We start from the raw sequence: 20998 nt of genomic DNA, 5'->3' as shown, positions 1-20998 counted from the left end.
GAATTGTGAAATTCTTACTGGTGTCCTTGAAGGATCAGTGTTCGTCCTTGCCTCCCTCCAATGTCCCACAAGATAATGCTGTGATCAGATGAACCCGAAAACAGATACCGCTGAACAGGGTCCCAATAAAGGCAGGAGATGCTGCCTAAAAAGACAAAGTAGATTCACTAGTGTGATGGTGTTGGGATATGCAGTCAATAAGCACCGAGTCTGTAAACCCCACGATCAACCTGCCCATGTCTGTAGACAAGAAAAATTTGGGGAAGCAGAGCATAAAAACAGATATGAAGTAATTGACTGAAATTGCATGTGGGAAATGCCCTATAATAGTAACATACCCCTGGTTAACACAGAATATGTAAAAGGTCCTAAACAAATAGTTTTCAACAAACAGGATTTTCACGGATCCCAAATCCGTAACGATATCCTCAGTCGGATAATTCTGCTTGGCAGGTAAGGCTACTTTCACACTGGGGTTTCTAGGTCCGCTTGCGAGATCCGTTTCAAGGCTCTCACAAGCGGCCCAAAACGGATCAGTTCAGCCCCAATGCATTCTGAATGGATAAGGATCCGCTCAGAATGCATCAGTTTGGCTCCGTTGCACCTGTATTCCGCTCTGGAGGCAGCTTGCAGCGTTTTGGTGTCCGCCTGACGATACAGAGACAAATGGATCCTTCCTGACTTGCAATGTAAGTCAATGGGGACGGATCAGTTTTGACTTAGACTTTTTTTTTTTTTAAGAATAATGCAAACTGATACAAGCGTTTGCATTATCGGTGCGGATCCGTCTGTGCAGATACAAGACGGATCCGCACCAGACGCAGATGTGAAAGTAGCCTAATTTAGGATTATGTTAGAATAACCATGCAAGACTTTTCATGTGGGGCAGCAAAAAAATACTCTTCTACATTATGTAGTATTCCCAATGCTGGGCTTGTGGTCGGCTTACTAACTATACCGAACTGAAACAATAAATGCAATTACACATGGATGCAGCCAAACTTATAAAACATACAGAATAGAATAATTTTCGAGGGAGGGGTTAGGGTATGTTTTATCATGCACCCTGGCTATGTTTTACACGTGATGCTATTCAATCAGTGTAATGAGTTTCATTATGCATGATAATCTTGGTTTTAATTTACTGTATGTCATATACTTTTGAAAAACAATAAAAAAGGAGACTTTTGTATTACTTACCAGTAAAGTCTCTTTCTCGCTCTTCCTTGGGGGACACAGGAAACCATGGGTATAGCTCTGCTCCCTAGGAGGCGTGACACTAAGTGAAAGCTGTAAGCCCCTCCTCCATCAGCTATACCCTTCAGCCTGGAGAAGAGACTGCCAGTTGCGTGTCCAAGTAGTGAAAGATAACCACCAACCGGAACAAAGAACCGTCAAGCCCCAACGGGGGCAACCAAGCCGGAACCACAACTGTAAACCCAAATGAAGGGCGGGTGCTGTGTCCCCCAAGGAAGAGCGAGAAAGAGACTTTACTGGTAAGTAATACAAAAGTCTCCTTTTCTCGCCCATATTCCTTGGGGGACACAGGAAACCATGGGACGTTCCAGAGCAGTCCCAGAAGGGAGGGACCAGAACAAACTAGACCAACACCGGAGGCATCAATCAACTGCCGCCTGCAACACCAGACGGCCTAAAGCAGCGTCAGCCGACGCATGAGTATGCACCCTGTAGAACTTGGTGAAGGTGTGCAAGGAGGACCAAGTGGCCGCCTTGCAAATCTGCTCCGTAGAAGCCCGATTTCTCTGAGCCCAGGAAGCCCCGACCGCTCTAGTGGAATGAGCGGTAACACCGAGGGGCGGAACCTTGCCCTTGGCGAGATAAGCCTCATTAACAGCCATCTTGACAAAACGGGCGATAGCAACTTTGGATGCCGCCAACCCTCTGTGCGACCCCTCCGGAACCACAAAGAGCGAGTCAGTACGCCTGAAAGAGCTGGTTACCTCCAGGTAAACCTTGAGCGCCCTGACAACGTCCAGGCGATGAAGCTCCCTCTCCCTAGGGTGGGAAGGGGAAGGACACAAAGAGGGGAGAACGATGTCCTCGTTCAGATGAAAGGCGGAGACCACCTTAGGAAGGAAGGAAGGGACCGGACGAAGAACTACCTTGTCCTGGTGGAACACTAGGAAAGGTTCCAGACAGGAGAGTGCAGCCAATTCGGACACCCTCCGAAGAGAGGTGACGGCTACAAGGAAAATAACCTTGCAGGACAGAAGTCGCAAGGAAACCGTCCGCAGAGGCTCGAAAGGAGAAGCCTGGAGCGCTGAGAGAACCAGGTTCAGGTCCCAGGGCGGTACCGGAGGCCGGTACGGGGGAACCGCGTGAGCCACGCCCTGAAGGAAGGTCTTGACAGGACCAAGGAGGGCCAGTGGGCGCTGAAACAAAATGGACAGCGCAGACACCTGACCCTTCAAAGAACTAAGACCCAGACCTTGGGCAAGTCCGCTCTGCAGGAAGGACAAAACGGTGGGGAGAGAAAAGCGGAGCGGAGGAGTCCCCAGATCGGCACAGAACCCCAAATAGGTCCTCCAGGTCCTATAATAGATCCTAGAAGAGGACGGCTTACGGGCGCGGATCATGGTGCGGACGACGTCCGCAGAAAAACCCCTACGTGTCAGGACGGTGGTCTCAACAACCACGCCGTCAAACGTAGGGACCTTAAACGCGGGTGGAAGATCGGTCCCTGAGAGAGAAGATCTACCCTGGCGGGCAGCGGCCAGGGCGCGTCTGCCAGGAGCAGCATGAGGTCGGCATACCAAGACCGGCGGGGCCAGTCCGGAGCGACCAGAATCACCGAGACGCCTTCCGCCGCGATCTTCCGAAGGACCTTGGGCAGGAGTGGGATGGGAGGGAATATGTATGGGATCCCTGGCCCTGGACAGATAGGCGGGGACCTTGTGATTGAACTTGGAGGCCATGAGGTCCACGTCCGGTATGCCCCAACGAAGGCAAATGGCCTCGAATACCTCCGGGTGAAGAGACCACTCGCCGGGGTCGACAGTGGTGCGACTGAGGAAGTCCGCCGCCCAATTGTCCACCCCTGGAATAAAAATTGCCGATAGGGCCGGGACGTGGGCTTCCGCCCAACGGAGAATGCTGGAGACCTCCCTCATTGCAGCAGCGCTGCGAGTGCCCCCCTGGTGGTTTATGTACGCCACAGCCGTGGCGTTGTCCGATTGTACACGAACTGGATGACCCTTCAACAGATGAGTCCAGTGTCGTAGAGACAAAAGGGCCGCTCTCAGCTCCAGGACATTGATCGAGAGTTTGGACTCCAATGGAGACCAAATGCCCTGGACGGATCGGGGAGGAAACACGCCTCCCCAGCCCAAGAGACTGGCATCGGTTGTAACCACCAACCAGTTGAGTGGCAGAAAAGACCTGCCCAGAAGAGGGGACTGTAACCACCAGCGGAGAGATGACCTCACCGGAGGCGATAGATGGAAGGGATGATCCAGAGACTGCGGCGATTTGTCCCAGGAGGAGAGGATCGCCCGTTGGAGAGGGCGGGAGTTAAACTGCGCAAACGGGATCGCCTCGAAGCAGGCAACCATCTGCCCCAAGACCCGCATGCAGAAGCGGAAGGACGGTCGACGGTGGAGAAGGAGACCCCGAACCGCCCCACGGAGGATCAGACGTTTTTCCGAGGGAAGACGTACTTCCGCCGCTCCCGTGTCTAAAAGCATTCCCAGGAAGACCAGTTGTCTGGAGGGGGGAAGGGAGGACTTGGGGAAGTTGATGACCCAACCGAACCTCGTCAGAGTCTCTAGAGTGAGATCCACGCTGGCAACCGCTTGAGAAAGGGACGGAGCCTTGATGAGGATATCGTCCAAGTACGGTAGCAGAAAAACACCCCTGGAACGGAGTAAGGCCAAAACCGGGGCCAGGACCTTGGTGAACACCCGGGGGGCTGTTGCCAGCCCAAAGGGAAGGGCGACAAACTGGAAGTGGAGGTCCCCCACGGCGAATCGGAGGAAGCGATGGTGACACCGGGCTACCGGAACATGGAGGTAGGCATCCTGTATATCGATGGAAGACATGAAATCTCCCTGCTCCAGGGAAGCCACCGCGGAACGGAGGGACTCCATCCGAAACCGCCGAAGGAGGAGAAAACGGTTGAGCTTTTTGAGGTCCAAAATGGGCCGCACGGAACCTCCCTTCTTGGGAACTACAAAGAGGTTCGAGTAGAACCCTTGGAACCTTTCCTCTAGAGGAACGGGGGTAATCACCCCCCTGTCCAGTAAGGCTTGAACGGCCGCGGAGAACGCAACCGCGCGTTTCGGGTCCCGTGGCGGGCGGGAGCGAAAGAACCGATCTGGAGGGAAGGATGCAAATTCGATTTTGTATCCGGAGCACACAATTTCGAGGGCCCAGGCGTCGGAGACGTGAGCCAACCAGACGTCCCTGAAAAGGAGGAGCCGGGGCGCGCCTTCAGGCAGAGGATTGCTTTGCTGCGGGTGTGCGGGCAGCCTGCGGCTTGCGCCAGGAGGGCTGCGCCCGAAAAAACGGCTTCCTATGCTTGTCCTGGGGAGGAGCCGAAGCGGCAGCTGTGGTGGGAGCCCCAGAGGCCCTGCGGGAGGCCCGAAAACGAGACGCACCAGGGCGTCCGCGGGGGGCGCCCCTGGCTTGGGGTTGAGGAAGATGGGTGCTTTTACCACCCGTGGCCTCCGAAATAAGTTCGTCTAGGCGGACCCCGAAAAGGCGGGAACCCGCAAACGGTAGCCCCGCCAAGGAACGTTTGGAGGCAGCGTCCGCTTTCCAAACCTTCAGCCAGAGCTCCCTCCTGACGGAAACTGCCAGGGCGGAGGAGCGTGCAATAAGGGCTCCCGCATCAAGGGAGGCCTCACAAACAAAATTCCCGGCCCGAACAATAAGCTGGGCCAAGGAACGCAGGTCCTGGATGGGGACGTCCGAGTCCAACTCCTGTTCCAGCTGCGCACCCCAAGCAGAGATTGCTTTCCCTGCCCAAGCAGAGGCAAAAACCGGTCTGAGAGCAGAACCGGAGGCAGCAAAAATGCCCTTAGAAAGGGTCTCCATGCGACGGTCCTCCGCTGACTGAAGAGAGGACCCGTCGGGAACAGGGATGGCCGTGTTCTTTGACAGCCGGGCCACAGGGGGGTCCACCTTGGGTGGGGAAGACCATGTGGCCACGACATCGGCTGGAAAAGGATAGCAAATGTCCAGCTTCTTGGGGTTGACAAAACGGGCGTCCGGGCGAGCCCAAGCCTTAGACACCACAGAGGAGAAATCAGAGTGGATTGGAAAGACTTTTGAGACCTGCCTGGGTCTGATAAATGAGACGCTAGCTGCGTCCGAGCTAGGGGGATCATCCTGCACCTTAAAGGTGTCACGAATATCAGAGATGAGTTGACCCATCGCTGAGGCTAGCTTGGACGGCAGGGCCGAGTCCATTTCCAAATCTGAAACCGCCAATTCACCTTCAGAGAGCGAATCCTTTGGAGAGGAGAGGCTCGTCTGGGTGCGCACGCGTGGCGGGGAGAGGGAGGCATCCGAGGAGGAGGCTCGCTCTACTCTAATACGCTTCTGAGAGTGCCTAGCTCGGGAGGGGTCACTAAAAGAGAGTGAACCCGCTGCAGCGGCAGAAGCAGTGGACCCGGAGGGCGCGACAATCAGAGAGGCGTCCTGCGGGGTAGGTGGCCTGTCTATTAGGCGGCCCACGACATGAGTGAGGCTTTCCACGGCCTGGGACAGGGATCTAGCCCAGTCAGGCGGGTCAGAGGCAGCAGGGAGCGACACAGCGGGCGACTGAGGCTGCGGTGGAGCCCGGCATGCAGTACAGTGCGGATCAGACTGCCCCCGGGGAAAGGGTTCCCTACAAGCAGTACAGGCATGGTACCAAGGCTTGGCGGCTGCAGAAGGGTCTGACATGGTGGAACAAAGATGTTGCACTTAAAGTGGGAGACCCCAAGGAAAGGAACGGGGATAACACCCAAGCGACAGTACTGTGGCACGGAGGGGGTTAAAAGTCCTACCAGACCCGGATGATGCAAGCGGCAGCGGTAAGGGGAACAGACTGAGGAGGCTGTGGAGGAGAGGCAGCAGCACCGGCTTCGGATCGCACTGCAGAGAGGATTCCACGCAGCACTGTGCGATGAACCCGGAAGTAGCGGAGCGCATGTAGGAAGCTCCGCCCCCTCTCTGCCGCTCCGAAGCAGAGCCGCGCGCGCGCGGCAAAATGATTTTAACCCCCAAGGATGATGAAGTGCCGGCCTGAAATGGCGCCGTTCACGCCAAGAAAGCGGCCCCCTCCGCGCCTGGATGTGGCAGACGGCTTGCTTTTTTCCTGCAGCCGTCCCCTGAAGGCAGCGTCCCTGCCAAGGACTTGCCCAGATAAACTCCCCTGCCCGGTAACGGTCCCGATATATGCCCGGGGGGGGGGGGGGAGGGGTGGGCGCACGATGTAGCAGTGGCCATGTAGTAACAGTGGCCATGGGAGCCCAGGAGGCCTGTAGCAGCGGTGGGAGGGAGGAAGGGGAGGCTGGAGCAGCCTGTCTCACCATACGCTGTCTTCGCCCTCAATCCATCCAGCGGGGTCGCCCCTTCAGCTCCTGGCACCGCAGTGGCAGGAAGCCGGGGGAGGGACTTGGCGTGCGGGCGACCCTGAGCTGGCGGGACGCAGGGGAGCGAGGCTGCCCTGGTCCACCTTGTCTTCTGTGGGGGAGGCGGCAGTGCGGAATTACCGGCACTGGCGCAACTCAACCCCGGGAGAAACAGAGGGGTCTAATGCGCCTCTGTTGTCCCTGTAGGTAGAAAAAAACCGAATTAAAAACAACAAATAACGCAAAAATAAAAAATCATAGGAAAACAACCCTGCATAAGCAGGGGGTGTCTTGCCTCCTTGGACACTAAGCAAAAACTGGCAGTCTCTTCTCCAGGCTGAAGGGTATAGCTGATGGAGGAGGGGCTTACAGCTTTCACTTAGTGTCACGCCTCCTAGGGAGCAGAGCTATACCCATGGTTTCCTGTGTCCCCCAAGGAATATGGGCGAGAAAAAAAATATATATCTATATCTATCTATATCTATATCTTACATAAATTGTATAGAATAATTTTAGCTGTAGTTGCCACTTCTGACAGGTTCCTAGCTTTTAGCACCACCTGCCAGTTGTAACATGTATAGTATTCGAGAAGCAGCGATTTCTATCTCCTGGTAAGAAGATCCATTTCAGGTCTTATGCACACGACCATTTGTATTTTGCAGTCCGCAAAACTGCGCAAGTATAGGACATGTTCTATCTTTTTGCAAAATGGATATATGGATGCGGAAAGCATGTGGATCATCCATGTGCTTTGCACATACGTATGTTCGTTCCACAAAAAAAAGATAAAGTACCGTATGTCCACAAAATGCAAACCACAGACCCATTCAAGTCAATAGGTCCGCAAAAAATGCAGAGCACACGCACTACATCTGTATTTTGGGGATCCGTGATTTGCAGACCACAAAACCGATACGGTCATGTAGATGAGGCCTGAAACAGTATTCCGCACTTGTTCTGCATTGAAGGAAAATGTTATGGTACCATCCACGACAGAAAAGGAGACTTTTGTATAACTTACCAGTAAAGTCTCTTTCTCGCTCTTCCTTGGGGGACACAGGAAACCATGGGTATAGCTCTGCTCCCTAGGAGGCGTGACACTAAGTGAAAGCTGTAAGCCCCTCCTCCATCAGCTATACCCTTCAGCCTGGAGAGAGAGACTGCCAGTTGCGTGTCCAAGTAGTGAAAGATAACCACCAACCGGAAAAAAGAACTGTCAAGCCCCAACGGGGGCAACCAAGCCGGAACCACAACTGTAAACCCAAATGAAGGGCGGGTGCTGTGTCCCCCAAGGAAGAGCGAGAACGAGACTTTACTGGTAAGTTATACAAAAGTCTCCTTTTCTCGCCCATATTCCTTGGGGGACACAGGAAACCATGGGACGTTCCAGAGCAGTCCCAGAAGGGAGGGACCAGAACAAACTAGACAAACACCCAGAGGCATCAATCAACTGCCGCCTGCAACACCAGACGGCCTAAAGCAGCGTCAGCCGACGCATGAGTATGCACCCTGTAGAACTTGGTGAAGGTGTGCAAGGAGGACCAAGTGGCCGCCTTGCAAATCTGCTCCGTAGAAGCCCGATTCCTCTGAGCCCAGGAAGCCCCGACCGCTCTAGTGGAGTGAGCGGTAACACCAAGGGGCGGAACCTTGCCCTCGGCGAGATAAGCCTCAGTAACAGCCATCTTGACAAAACGGGCGATAGCAACTTTGGACGCCGCCATCCCTCTGCGCGACCCCTCCGGAACCACAAAGAGCGAGTCAGTACGCCTGAAAGAGCTGGTTACCTCCAGGTAAACCTTGAGCGCCCTGACAACGTCCAGGCGATGAAGCTTCCTCTCCCGGGGGTGGGAAGGGGAAGGACACAAGGAGGGGAGAACGATGTCCTCGTTCAGATGAAAGGCGGAGACCACCTTAGGAAGGAAGGAAGGGACCGGACGAAGAACCACCTTGTCCTGGTGGAACACTAGGAAAGGTTCCAGACAGGAGAGTGCAGCCAATTCGGACACCCTCCGAAGAGAGGTGACGGCTACAAGGAAAATAACCTTGCAGGACAGAAGCCGCAAGGAAACAGTCCGCAGAGGCTCGAAAGGAGAAGCCTGGAGCGCTGAGAGAACCAGGTTCAGGTCCCAGGGCGGTACGGAGGAACCGCGTGAGCCACGCGCTGAAGGAAAGTCTTGACAGGACCAAGGGGGGCCAGTGGGCGCTGAAACAAAATGGACAGCGCAGACACCTGACCCTTCAAAGAACTAAGACCCAGACCTTGGGCAAGGCCACTCTGAAGGAAGGACAAAACGGTGGGGAGAGAAAAGCGGAGCGGAGGAATCCCCAGATCGGCACAGAACCCCAAATAGGTCCTCCAGGTCCTATAATAGATCCTAGAAGAGGACGGCTTACGGGCGCGGATCATGGTGCGGACGACGTCTGCAGAAAAACCCCTACGTGTCAGGACTGTGGTCTCAACAACCACGCCGTCAAACGTAGGGACCTTAAACGCGGGTGGAAGATCGGTCCCTGAGAGAGAAGATCTTCCCTGGCGGGCAGCGGCCAGGGCGCGTCTGCCAGGAGCAGCATGAGGTCGGCGTACCAAGACCGGCGGGGCCAGTCCGGAGCGACCAGAATCACCGAGACGCCTTCCGCCGCGATCTTCCGAAGGACCTTGGGCAGGAGTGGGATGGGAGGGAATATGTATGGACGCGCGAAGCCTCGCCAAGGAAGAACGAGGGCGTCGGCTCCGCAAGCTCCCGGATCCCTGGCCCTGGACAGATAGGCGGGGACCTTGTGATTGAACTTGGAGGCCATGAGGTCCACGTCCGGCATGCCCCAACGAAGGCAAATGGCCTCGAACACCTCCGGGTGAAGAGACCACTCGCCGGGGTCGACGGTGGTGCGACTGAGGAAGTCCGCCGCCCAATTGTCCACCCCTGGAATAAAAATTGCAGATAGAGCCGGGACGTGGGCTTCCGCCCAACGGAGAATGCTGGTGACCTCCCGCATCGCTGCGAGTGCCCCCCTGGTGGTTTATGTACGCCACGGCCGTGGCGTTGTCCGATTGCACACGAACTGGATGACCCCTCAGCAGATGAGTCCAGTGTCGCAGAGACAGAAGGGCCGCTCTCAGCTCCAGGACATTGATCGAGAGTTTGGACTCCGATGGAGACCAAATGCCCTGGACGGATCGGGGAGGAAACACGCCTCCCCAGCCCAAGAGACTGGCATCGGTTGTAACCACCAACCAGTTGAGCGGCAGAAAGGACTTGCCCAGAAGAGGGGCCTGTAACCACCAGCGGAGAGATGACCGCACCGGAGGCGATAGACGAAAGGGATGGTCCAGAGACTCCGGCGATTTGTCCCAGGAGGAGAGGATCGCCCGTTGGAGAGGGCGGGAGTGAAACTGCGCAAATGGGATCGCCTCGAAGCAGGCAACCATCTGCCCCAAGACCCGCATGCAGAAGCGGAAGGACGGTCGACGGTGGAGAAGGAGACCCCGAATCGCCCGACGGAGGGTCAGTCGTTTTTCCGAGGGAAGACATACCTCCGCCGCTCCAGTGTCTAAAAGCATTCCCAGGAAGACCAGTTGTCTGGAGGGGGGAAGGGAGGACTTGGGGAAGTTGATGACCCAACCGAACCTCGCCAGGGTCTCTAAAGTGAGATCCACGCTGGCAACCGCTTGAGAAAGGGACGGAGCCTTGATGAGGATATCGTCCAAGTACGGTAGCAGAAAAACACCCCTGGAGCAGAGTAAGGCCAAAACCGGGGCCAGGACCTTGGTGAACACCCGGGGGACTGTTGCCAGCCCAAAGGGAAGGGCGACAAATTGGAAGTGAAGGTCCCCCACGGCGAATCGGAGGAAGCGATGGTGACACCGGGCTACCGGAACATGGAGGTAGGCATCCTGTATATCGATGGAAGACATGAAATCTCCCCGCTCCAGGGAAGCCACCGCGGAACGGAGGGACTCCATCCGGAACCGTTGAAGGAGGAGAAAACGGTTGAGCCTTTTGGAGGTCCAAAATGGGCCGCACCGAACCTCCCTTCTTGGGAACTACAAAGAGGTTCGAATAGAACCCTTGGAACCTTTCCTCTAGAGGAACGGGGGTAATCACCCCCCTGTCCAGTAAGGCTTGAACAGCCGCGGAGAACGCGGCCGCGCTTTTCGGGTCCCGCGGCGGGCGGGAGCGAAAGAACCGATCTGGAGGGAAGGACGCGAATTCGATTTTGTATCCAGAAGACACAATTTCGAGAGCCCAGGCGTCGGAGACGTGAGCCATCCAGACGTCCCTGAAAAGGAGGAGCCGGCCCCCCACCCGGGTGGGTGGGGGCGCACCTTCAGGCAGAGGACTGCTTTGCTGCGTGTGTGGGCAGCCTGCGGCCTGCGCCAGGAGGGCTGCGCCCGGAAAAACGGCTTCCTACGCTTATCCTGGGGAGGGGCCGAAGCGGCAGGAGCCCCAGAGGTCCTGCGGGAGGACCGAAAACAAGACGCACCAGGGCGTCCGCGGGGGGCGCCCCTGGCTTGGGGTTGAGGAAGATGGGTGCTTTTACCACCCGTGGCCTCCGAAATAAGCTCGTCTAGGCGGACCCCGAAAAGGCGGGAACCCGCAAAAGGTAGCCCCGCCAAGGAACGTTTGGAGGCAGCGTCCGCTTTCCAAACCTTCAGCCAGAGTTCCCTCCTGACGGAAACGGCCAGGGCGGTGGAGCGTGCTATAAGGGCTCCCGCATCAAGGGAGGCCTCGCAAACAAAATTCCCAGCCCGAACAATAAGCTGGGCCAAGGAACGTAGGTCCTGGATGGGGACGTCCGAGTCCAACTCCTGCTCCAGCTGCACACCCCAAGCAGAGATTGCTTTACCTGCCCAGGCAGAAGCAAAAACCGGTCTGAGGGCAGAACCGGAGGCAGCAAAAATGCCCTTGGAAAGGGTCTCCATGCGACGGTCCTCCGCTGACTGAAGAGAGGACCCGTCGGGAACAGGGATGGCCGTGTTCTTTGACAGACGGGCCACAGGGGGGTCCACCTTGGGTGGGGACGACCAGGTGGCCACAACATCGGCTGGAAAAGGATAGCAAATATCCAGCTTCTTGGGATTGACAAAACGGGCGTCCGGGCGAGCCCAAGCCTTAGACACCACGGAGGAGAAATCAGAGTGGATTGGAAAGACTTTGGAGGCCTGCTTGGGTCTGATAAAGGAGACGCTAGCTGCGTCAGAGCTAGGGGGGTCATCTTGCACCTTAAAGGTGTCACGAATATCAGAGATGAGTTGACCCATCGCTGAGGCTAGCTTGGACGGCAGGGCCGAGTCCATTTCCAAATCCGAAGCCGCCAATTCACCTTCAGAGGGCGAATCCTTGGGAGAGGAGAGGCCCGTCTGGAGTGCGCACGCGTGGCGGAGAGAGAGAGGCCTCCGAGGAGGAGGCTCGCTCTACTCTAAAACGCTTCTGAGAGTGCCTAGCTCGGGAAGTGTCACTAAGAGAGGGTGAACCCGCCGCAGCGGCAGAAGCGGTGGACCCGGAGGGTGCGACAGTAAGAGTGGCATCCTGCGGGGTAGGCGGCCTGTCTATTAGGCGGCCCACGACATGGGTGAGGCTTTCCACGGCCTGGGACAGGGATCTAGCCCAGTCAGGCGGGTCAGAGGAAGCAGGGAGCGACACAGCGGGCGACTGAGGCTGCGGTGGAGCCCGGCATGCAGGACAGTGCGGATCAGACTGCCCCCGGGGAAAGGGTTCCCTACAAGCGGTACAGGCATGGTACCAAGGCTTGGCGGCTGCAGAAGGGTCTGACATGGTGGAAAAAATGTTGCGCTTAAAGGGGGGGGGCCCCAGTGATTACACCCAGGCAGCAGCACTGGTGGCACGGAGGGAGTTAACAGTCCTACCAGACCCGCGGACAGCGCAAGCGGCAGCAGTAAGGGCAGCAGACTGAAGGAGGCTGTGGAGGAGTGGCAGCAGGCACGGAGATGAAGAGCTTCAGGATCGGACGGCAGAGAGGATTCCACGCAGCACTAGAGATGTGGAGCCCGACGAAACAGGAAGCAGCGGAGCGCATGTAGGAAGCTCCGCCCCCCCCTGCCGCGCTGAAGGAGAAGGCAGAGCCGCGCGCGCGGCAAAATGATTTAACCCCCGAGAAGGATGAAGTGCCGGCCAAGCTAAAATGGCGCCGTTCGCGCCAAGTAAGCGGCCCCGGCCTCCTGCCCACAGCCGTCCCCCTGATGCCCTGCTGCTGGAGAAGACCGAAGTCCCCCCCAAATGATGCCCGGTAAAAGTTGCCGGCCCAGTTATGCCTATGGGGGGGGGGGGGGGGGGGGTTGATGATGTATGGAAAAAAACGCTTGAGTCTTCAAGCGTAGACGTAGCAGCGGTGGGAGGGAGAGGAAAAGGGGGGGGGGGGGCTGGAGCAGCCACTCTCACCATCCGCTGTCTTCACCCTCAATCCGTCCAGCAGGGTCGCCCCTTCAGCTACTGGCACCGCAGTGGCAGGAAGCCGGGGGAGGGACTTGGCGTGCGGGCGACCCTTGAGCTGGCGGGACGCAGGGGAGCGAGGCTGCCCTGGTCCACCTTGTCTTCTGTGGGGGAGGCGGCAGTGCGGCATTACCGGCACTGGCGCAACTCAACCCCGGGAGAAACAGAGGGGTCTAGTGCGCCTCTGTTGTCCCTGCAAGTAGAAAAAAACCGAATTAAAAACAACAAATAACGCAAAAAATAAAAAATTATAGGAAAGCAACCCTGCCTAAGCAGGGAGTGTCTTGCCTCCTTGGACACTAAGCAAAAAACTGGCAGTCTCTCTCTCCAGGCTGAAGGGTATAGCTGATGGAGGAGGGGCTTACAGCTTTCACTTAGTGTCATGCCTCCTAGGGAGCAGAGCTATACCCATGGTTTCCTGTGTCCCCCAAGGAATATGGGCGAGAAATAACATTTTATGAATGGTGACAACGCCAAGTCTAGGCTATGTGCCCACACAGTGTATTAGCGGTTCTACCTGGAAATCTACAATTACACTGTGCAATGGTTGCAATCCGTGACACAGGGATGGGTGGGGGGGGAGGGGGATCACATTAGAGCCTTCTTAGTGCAGAATTCAGAAAGGCCACAGACTTAGAGGGGTTGTGTCACTTCAGCAAGTGGCATTTATCATGTAGAGAAAGTTAATACAAGACACTTACTAATGTGTTGTGATTGTCCATATTGCCTCCTTTGCTGGCTTGATTAATTTTTCCATCGTTTCCAGGGATTACAATCACCCTGCAATCCAGTAGCAGTGGCCCCCCTTGCACACTAGAGGAAAAAGCACCAGCCTCTCTGGTGGCCAGGACCATGGGAGCCCGCATAGTCCAGCACTTTTTCCTTTAGTGTGTAAGCACGACCACCGCTGCTGGATTACAGGGTGGTCTTAACCATGGAAATGAGCAATGTATAATGGAGGGAAATTGAATCAAGCCAACAAGGGAAGCAATATGGACAATCACAATACATTAGTAAGTGCCTTGTATTAGCTTTATCTACATAAATGCCATTTGCTGAAGTGAGACAGACCCTTAAACTCTGTTGTATACAATAGATGAAATCCACATGCGACCTGCAGATTTTACAATGGATATCAGGCCATACCACAGTGTATAAAATCCACTGAATGGGCAGACGGCTGCTTTTTGGCCAAAATATAAATGTTATTACCTTTGCCAGATTTGCTTTGAGGCCAAGGAAAGGACAGTGTCTGAACTTACCTTCATGACCTTTCAGGGTCGAGATGACAGTGCAGTTTTCTTTTTCCAACTTCAAGAGGGTAATCTGGCCGGCAAAATCTCCTACAAAAGCGTATCTTGTTTCTTCATCATACCTGTACAAGGGTTGTTAGGGATCATCTGGCTTCAGGTCACACGTAACAAAATGGAGCTAACGGCAACCCCCCCACCCCACAATAAGTTTATGCAAATAGTATATGTATAATTATTCCTGAACCGCGTTTTCCAAAAATTTCAGAGTAAGGCCTCTTTCACACGAGTGATACGGATTGTGTCAGGATCTGTTCAGGATAAAACCAATGGGTTTGAGTGACATCTTAAAAGGGTTTTCTGAAATTTTAATATTGCTGGTCTTAAAAATATCTGATCAGCAGGGGACCGACACCCTGCACTCCTGCCGATCCGTTGTTTCAGAGTAGCAGCACCGCAGTAACCAGCTCCATCCATTGTGTACTGAGCACTTCATTGGGAGCAGCACCGCAGTAACCAGCCCCATCCATTGTGTACTGAGCACTTCATAGGGAGCAGCACAGCAGTAACTAGCTGTATCCATTGTGTACTGAGCACTTCATAGGGAGCAGCACCGCAGTAACTAGCTGTATCCATTGTGTACTGAGCACTTCATAGGGAGCAGCACCGCAGTAACCAGCTCCATCCATTGTGTACCGAGCACTTCATTGGGAGCAGCACCGCAGTAACTAGCTGTATCCATTGTGTACTGAGCACTTCATAGGGAGCAGCACCGCAGTAACCAGCCCCATCCATTGTGTACTGAGCACTTCATAGGGAGCAGCACCGCAGTAACCAGCCCCATCCATTGTGTACTGAACACTTCATAGGGAGCAGCACCGCAGTAACCAGCTCCATCCATTGTGTACTGAGTACTTCATTGGGAGCAGCACCGCAGTAACCAGCTCCATCCATTGTGTACTGAGTACTTCATTGGGAGCAGCACCGCAGTAACCAGCTCCATCCATTGTGTACTGAGCACTTCATAGAGAGCAGCACCGCAGTAACCAGCTGTATCCATTGTGTACTGAGCACTTCATAGGGAGCAGCACCGCAGTAACCAGCCCCATCCATTGTGTACTGAGCACTTCATAGGGAGCAGCACCGCAGTAACCAGCCCCATCCATTGTGTACTGAGCACTTCATAGGGAGCAGCACCGCAGTAACCAGCCCCATCCATTGTGTACTGAACACTTCATAGGGAGCAGCAGCGCAGTAACCAGCTCCATCCATTGTGTACTGAGTACTTCATTGGGAGCAGCACCGCAGTAACCAGCTCCATCCATTGTGTACTGAGTACTTCATTGGGAGCAGCACCGCAGTAACCAGCTCCATCCATTGTGTACTGAGTACTTCATTGGGAGCAGCACCGCAGTAACCAGCTCCATCCATTGTGTACTGAGTACTTCATTGGGAGCAGCACCGCAGTAACCAGCTCCATCCATTGTGTACTGAGTACTTCATTGGGAGCAGCACCGCAGTAACCAGCTCCATCCATTGTGTACTGAGTACTTCATTGGGAGCAGCACCGCAGTAACCAGCTCCATCCATTGTGTACTGAGCACTTCATAGGGAGCAGCACCGCAGTAACCAGCCCCATCCATTGTGTACTGAGTACGTCATAGGGAGCAGCACCGCAGTAACCAGCCCAGTCCACTAGACAACGGACAGAGCTGTGTGGTTCTGGAGATACTCTGAAGCCGCTGATCAGCAGCGGTGCGGGGTGTTGGTCAGCTATTAAAATTCCAGAAAACTCCTTTAAAGCATTTATGGCATCTCCACAGGAGATGTTACCACCACATTCTCCATACACTTTAAACGGGAGGAGGCCATGCTTGCTTGAAGCCCTTACCATTGAAGTCCTGAGAGTTATGCAAGCAGCTCCCTGCAGCCGCCGTCCTCTGTTGCCCAGGTCATTTCTATTCATAATGAAACAGACTGGAGGGGATACATGTACATGAGGAAATTGCTACCAAGGTATTTTCTTAACCAGTTCAGGAACAGGGTAACTTCAGTCCAGGACCAGACACAGTTTAGCCATTTTCCACACGCATCATTTTATTGGCCACATCTTTATTTGTTGGGTTAGTTCAGACAGCCAACTAAATATTCTATGATGAGGGCTTAGGGGTCCTGGATGGCCCACCATAAATACAAAGACATTAAAGGGAGCCCGTCACCACAGCCTCCCTATTCTATAGGTCTTTCCAACCTGAATAAAAATGTTTTTATCCCCATCCACATTAGTGACTCCATTCCAGGATTATTCCAGTTTTTCAAACATGCAAATGAACCGTTTGGTGCAACAGGGGCGTCAATGTTGCCCACAGCGCACCAAAAAGCCTCTGCGTCATTCCTCCTAGCCCCGCCCTCCCAGCTTTGATCGAAAGGGCCAGGCTGTGGAGATGTCATTTCACCTCACCTGGCCCTGTGTTCTTGCACATGCACCGTCACGTGCAATCATCATTTGTGCTGTGCATGCGTACAGCAAATTTCAGCCCTGCAAGCATCAAAGCCGGAATGTGCGTGCAGAGTTTAGCATTCAAAAAATCATCATATGTTATTTCAATACCTTCAGCAATGCAACACAATTCTGGAGGAAAATGGTGCATCTTACTTGGTAGCAATGAGAAGAAAGCTCAAGAAACTGCTAGAGAGAACCATGAAAGACAGGAAGAGTGGTGCAATACCTGTAAGAGGAAGATTTCAAGGCACAGAAAAGATTAAAGAAGCACTCCCACAAACTGTTGTATTCTCTGACCTGCTGGAAAGGTACATGATGTAATCTGTAGTGAAGGTAATCTGCTCACCAGTGACTAGATTTGTGAGCTATCCCTCGCCTTTTAATTTTTAGCTGTGTCATGTGACCAACTCTCCGATCTCCAACTGACACAGGACAGGAAGTCAGTTACTTCTCTATTGATTCCTATGAGACTGACATTGAGGCTCCCATAGGAATACATAGAGAAACTGGATTCCTGTCCACACATAAAATGCTGTGTTATTTGGAGAGTCTGATTGCTGATCACATGGCACAGCTGAGGATCAGAAGGGAGGTTATAACTCACAAATACAGACACTGGTAAGAGGATTAAATTCACTACAGATCACATCATTTACCTTTCAAACAGGTCAGAGAATGAGAAATTTTGTGGGAGTGCTTCTTTAACTTACAGCACAAGATAACCAGTGTCATAAATGACTAAGGCCACTTTCACATTTTTGGCTTTCCGTTTTTGAGATCTGTTCAGGGCTCTCACAAGCGGTCCAAAATGGATCAGTTTGGCCCTAATGCATTCTGAATGGAAAAGGATCCGCTCAGAATGCATCAGTTTGCCTCCGTTCCGTCTCTATTCCGCTTTGGAGGCGGACACCAAAACGGATCCGTTCTGACACACAATGTAAGTCAATGGGGACGGATTCAATGGTGTTCAAGACGGATCCGTCTTGGCTATGTTACAGATAATACAAACGGATCCGTTCATAATGGATCCAGACGTTTGTATTATTTGAACGGATCCATCTGTGCAGATTCATGACGGCTCCGCACTAAACGCGAGTGTGAAAGTAGCCTAAGTCAGTAGGAGGCACTTACAACCCCAGAAGGACAACTACTTGTAAATATCATTATAAAAGCTACTTGCGCCAATCTCACACTCCATGCCACAAAAACCTGTGTGTGAACCCACCCCAAGACTGATTGCACTGCATATTTAGGGCTTATGCACACAAATGTATTTTCTTTCCATGTCCGTTCTGTTTTTTCTGTTCCGTATGTGGAACCAGTCATTTCAATGGGTCCGCAAAAAAAAAAAACCACACGGGAGTTACTCCCTGTGCATTCTGTTTCTGTATGACCGTTCTGCAAAAAAATAGAACATGTCCTATTATTGTCCGCATTACGGACAAGGATAGGACTGTTCTATTAGGGGCCAGCTGTTCCGTTCTGCAAAATATGGAATGTACACGGACGTCAGCCTTAAAGAGGTTGTTCGGAATAGCCGCCGCCACCCCCCCCACCCAAAGGAAAAAAAAAAAAAAACCCTCTTGGATGGTGTCTGGTATTGCAGTATTCAATGAGTGAGGCTCAGCTGTATTACCAAGCCTATGAGCAAGAGCACTATTCTAATAATAATAATGATAATAGTAATAATAAAAGTAATGACTATTTTTACAATCCTGGATAACCAGTGGCTCTCTATAATGTCAGCATCTGCACATTCACACATAAAACAACATCTGTACAAAGGATACTGGAGGCAGGACGCCCAGGAAGTGAACGCATGCCGCCCCACCAGGGACCCGCTCTGGGTGCACATCCAGATGAGAAACTTATCATGCCCGATGCTGATGACCCATTCAGGATCGGGGGAGAAGACAATCTCTGCAACGCGATTTTGATGAGCTGTCCGGGGTAAGCACAAGTAATGATTTAGTCAGTGGAACTGGTTATAATACACCTACGAGATACAATAGGGCTGTTTCGATACCAAAATTTTGATTCGGTTTCAATACCATAAAAAAGTATTGCAATACTCGATACCACGCGAATAAATTAAAAACACCAAAAAAAGCTGCGTGCGTTCCGCATTTCATGGAACGTTCGGCCCATAATCGAACAGTCCTATCCTATTTCTTGGGGGGACAAGGTGAATAAAAAAAAATAAAAAATAAAAAAAATAAAATAAAAAAAAATAAATTAAAATTAAAAAAAGGCGAATCGTGCAGTCTTTATTTTTATTCTGTTACGGCGTTCACCGCATAGATTTTTTTTATATTTTAGTTTGGACTTTTTGGATGTGGAGATATATAATGTTTATTTACATATTTTATATGTGAAATTGGGAAAGGGGGCGATTTATACTTAATATTTGTGTTTTTTTTTTTTTTTTACTTTATTTCTTTTTTGTTTTTACTGTTTATTTAATAACTATTTCCCCCTTAGAGGCTATAACCTGGATCTTTTGATCCCTTTGCCCTAATCACCCTAACAGAGCTCTATTAGGGTGAATAGGACTTCACACTCTCCCTGCTGCCCTGTGCATAGTACACACAGCAGCAGGGAGTTTACCATGGCAGCCAGGGCTTCAGTAGCGTCCTGGCTGCCATGGTAACCGATCGGAGCCCCAGGATTACACTGCTGGGGCTCCGATCAGAAGCTGCCACTGCCGCCAATGAGGAGGAGGGAAGAGGGGACCCTGTGGCCACTGCCACCAATGAGTTTAATACTGTGGGGGCGCCCTGCGCCACCAATGATTTAATACTGGGGAGGAGGGTGGGCACACTGCGCCACCAATGATAATTAAAGTTTAATACAGGAGGCTGGGTGTGAGCAGCAGAATCACATAGCTGTCACCCAGCCTCCATGACAGGAAGCTGCGATCAGCGGCAGTTAACCCCCGGGGTTAACCGATGCTGATCGCAGCTTCCTTTCATAGAGGCTGGGCGACGGCTATGTGATTCTGCACCCAGCCTCCTGTATCTGTATTAAACGTTAACTTTCATTGGTGCCCTTCTCTCTCCTCATTGGTGGCAGCGGCGGCACAGGGGGAGGGAGAGGGTGACTCCTTCTCCTATGTGGTGCTGAGGGAACATGGCTCGCGCTGAAGCGCATCCTAGTATCGAAAAATGTCGAATCCTGGTATCGAGGTCGATACCGGACGAAAGTATCGAATGGGTATTGAAATTCGATACCCGAAACAACCCTAGTACATACAACTATACAGAGCCTTGACTTACATAATCACAAAAGAAAAACTGCTAGCAACTTACACTAAATTAATTGCTTTTGTACCAATATCTTTGCAGATGAATACTTAGTAATGTTTCAGCAAGCAGAACAGAGTCATTACCTGGATAAGTCTTCACGAAGTTCATTTTGTTAAAGTCGTCAGAGACCAAAAACTCCTGCCCGATAAATACATAAAAAAGTATTATTATTTTTTTGTATTTTGGAAAACAAGGCATTACAATTTAAAATAGCAATATGGAACATATAGGAAACATCCAAAGCAGGTTACAATCAAATATCGGACTATATCTGCCATGTATATATCAGATGTAAGGAAGACTGGAGGTAGTTAAGGAAATAAGAAAGGGCTACACAGCGACGTGTTGCACAACAGCCACTGTCAGAAAAGTCATGCGACACAAAAATATGTGCGACTTGTCTGCAACTTGCTGTCGCGCAGCTATCTTGGAGCTGCGATTTGGCTGTCAAAACACAGCCAAGTTGCTGGCGACTTATAGTTAAAGTCAGTGGAGTGAATGCCACACACAAAATGAAACCAAAATCCAGCCGGTCTGGATTTTTTTTTGCGGCTGTCACATGTCACCTTGCAACACCATAGAGCTGTAGCGCTAGCCTAAATGGAAGTCAAGAATGAAAAGGAGATGGCAAACTCCTCCTTTATAGTTAAAATTGTCTTTAAAACTAAATGTGTTGAAGGTTTTATTCACACAGTGCAGATTTTGTCAGTAAAGCCCTTAATGAATCCTAAACACATAAAAAGTACATAATGTCAGTCTCCTAAGAATGAATAAAGAAAGTGACTTCCTGTCCACACAGCAGCCGCTATGGGATTCAGCGGGCCTCATCGGGGGTCACATGATAGTAACATCAATAGATCCATATGTAAGCTTGTTAAACAATTATACCAGCACATAGCAAAGATTTCTGGGA

At 52.4% G+C, this 20998-nt stretch overlaps 1 protein-coding gene across 2 annotated transcripts in view; it reads right to left on the bottom strand.

Moving 5' to 3' along the window:
- The window catches only part of WDFY1 (WD repeat and FYVE domain containing 1), a 75113-nt gene that overhangs the window by 28138 nt on the left and 25977 nt on the right, over positions 1-20998 (bottom strand). For both annotated transcript variants that reach the window (XR_005778213.1, XM_040427992.1), the window contains exons 4-7: positions 20169-20223; positions 18571-18721; positions 14290-14402; positions 19-145 (exon numbers count right to left, since the gene is read on the bottom strand). Coding sequence is in view for 1 of the 2 variants with exons in the window: in XM_040427992.1 (XP_040283926.1) it covers positions 19-145; positions 14290-14402; positions 18571-18721; positions 20169-20223 (446 nt within the window). In the remaining variant the exon portion in view is untranslated. The remainder of the gene's footprint in view (positions 1-18; positions 146-14289; positions 14403-18570; positions 18722-20168; positions 20224-20998) is intronic.

The sequence above is a fragment of the Bufo bufo genome, chromosome 4 (assembly GCF_905171765.1).
Source record: "Bufo bufo chromosome 4, aBufBuf1.1, whole genome shotgun sequence".
Classification (NCBI taxonomy): domain Eukaryota; kingdom Metazoa; phylum Chordata; class Amphibia; order Anura; family Bufonidae; genus Bufo; species Bufo bufo.
Note: the sequence above shows the minus strand (reverse complement) of the source record. Positions and strands in the feature narration are given on the sequence as shown.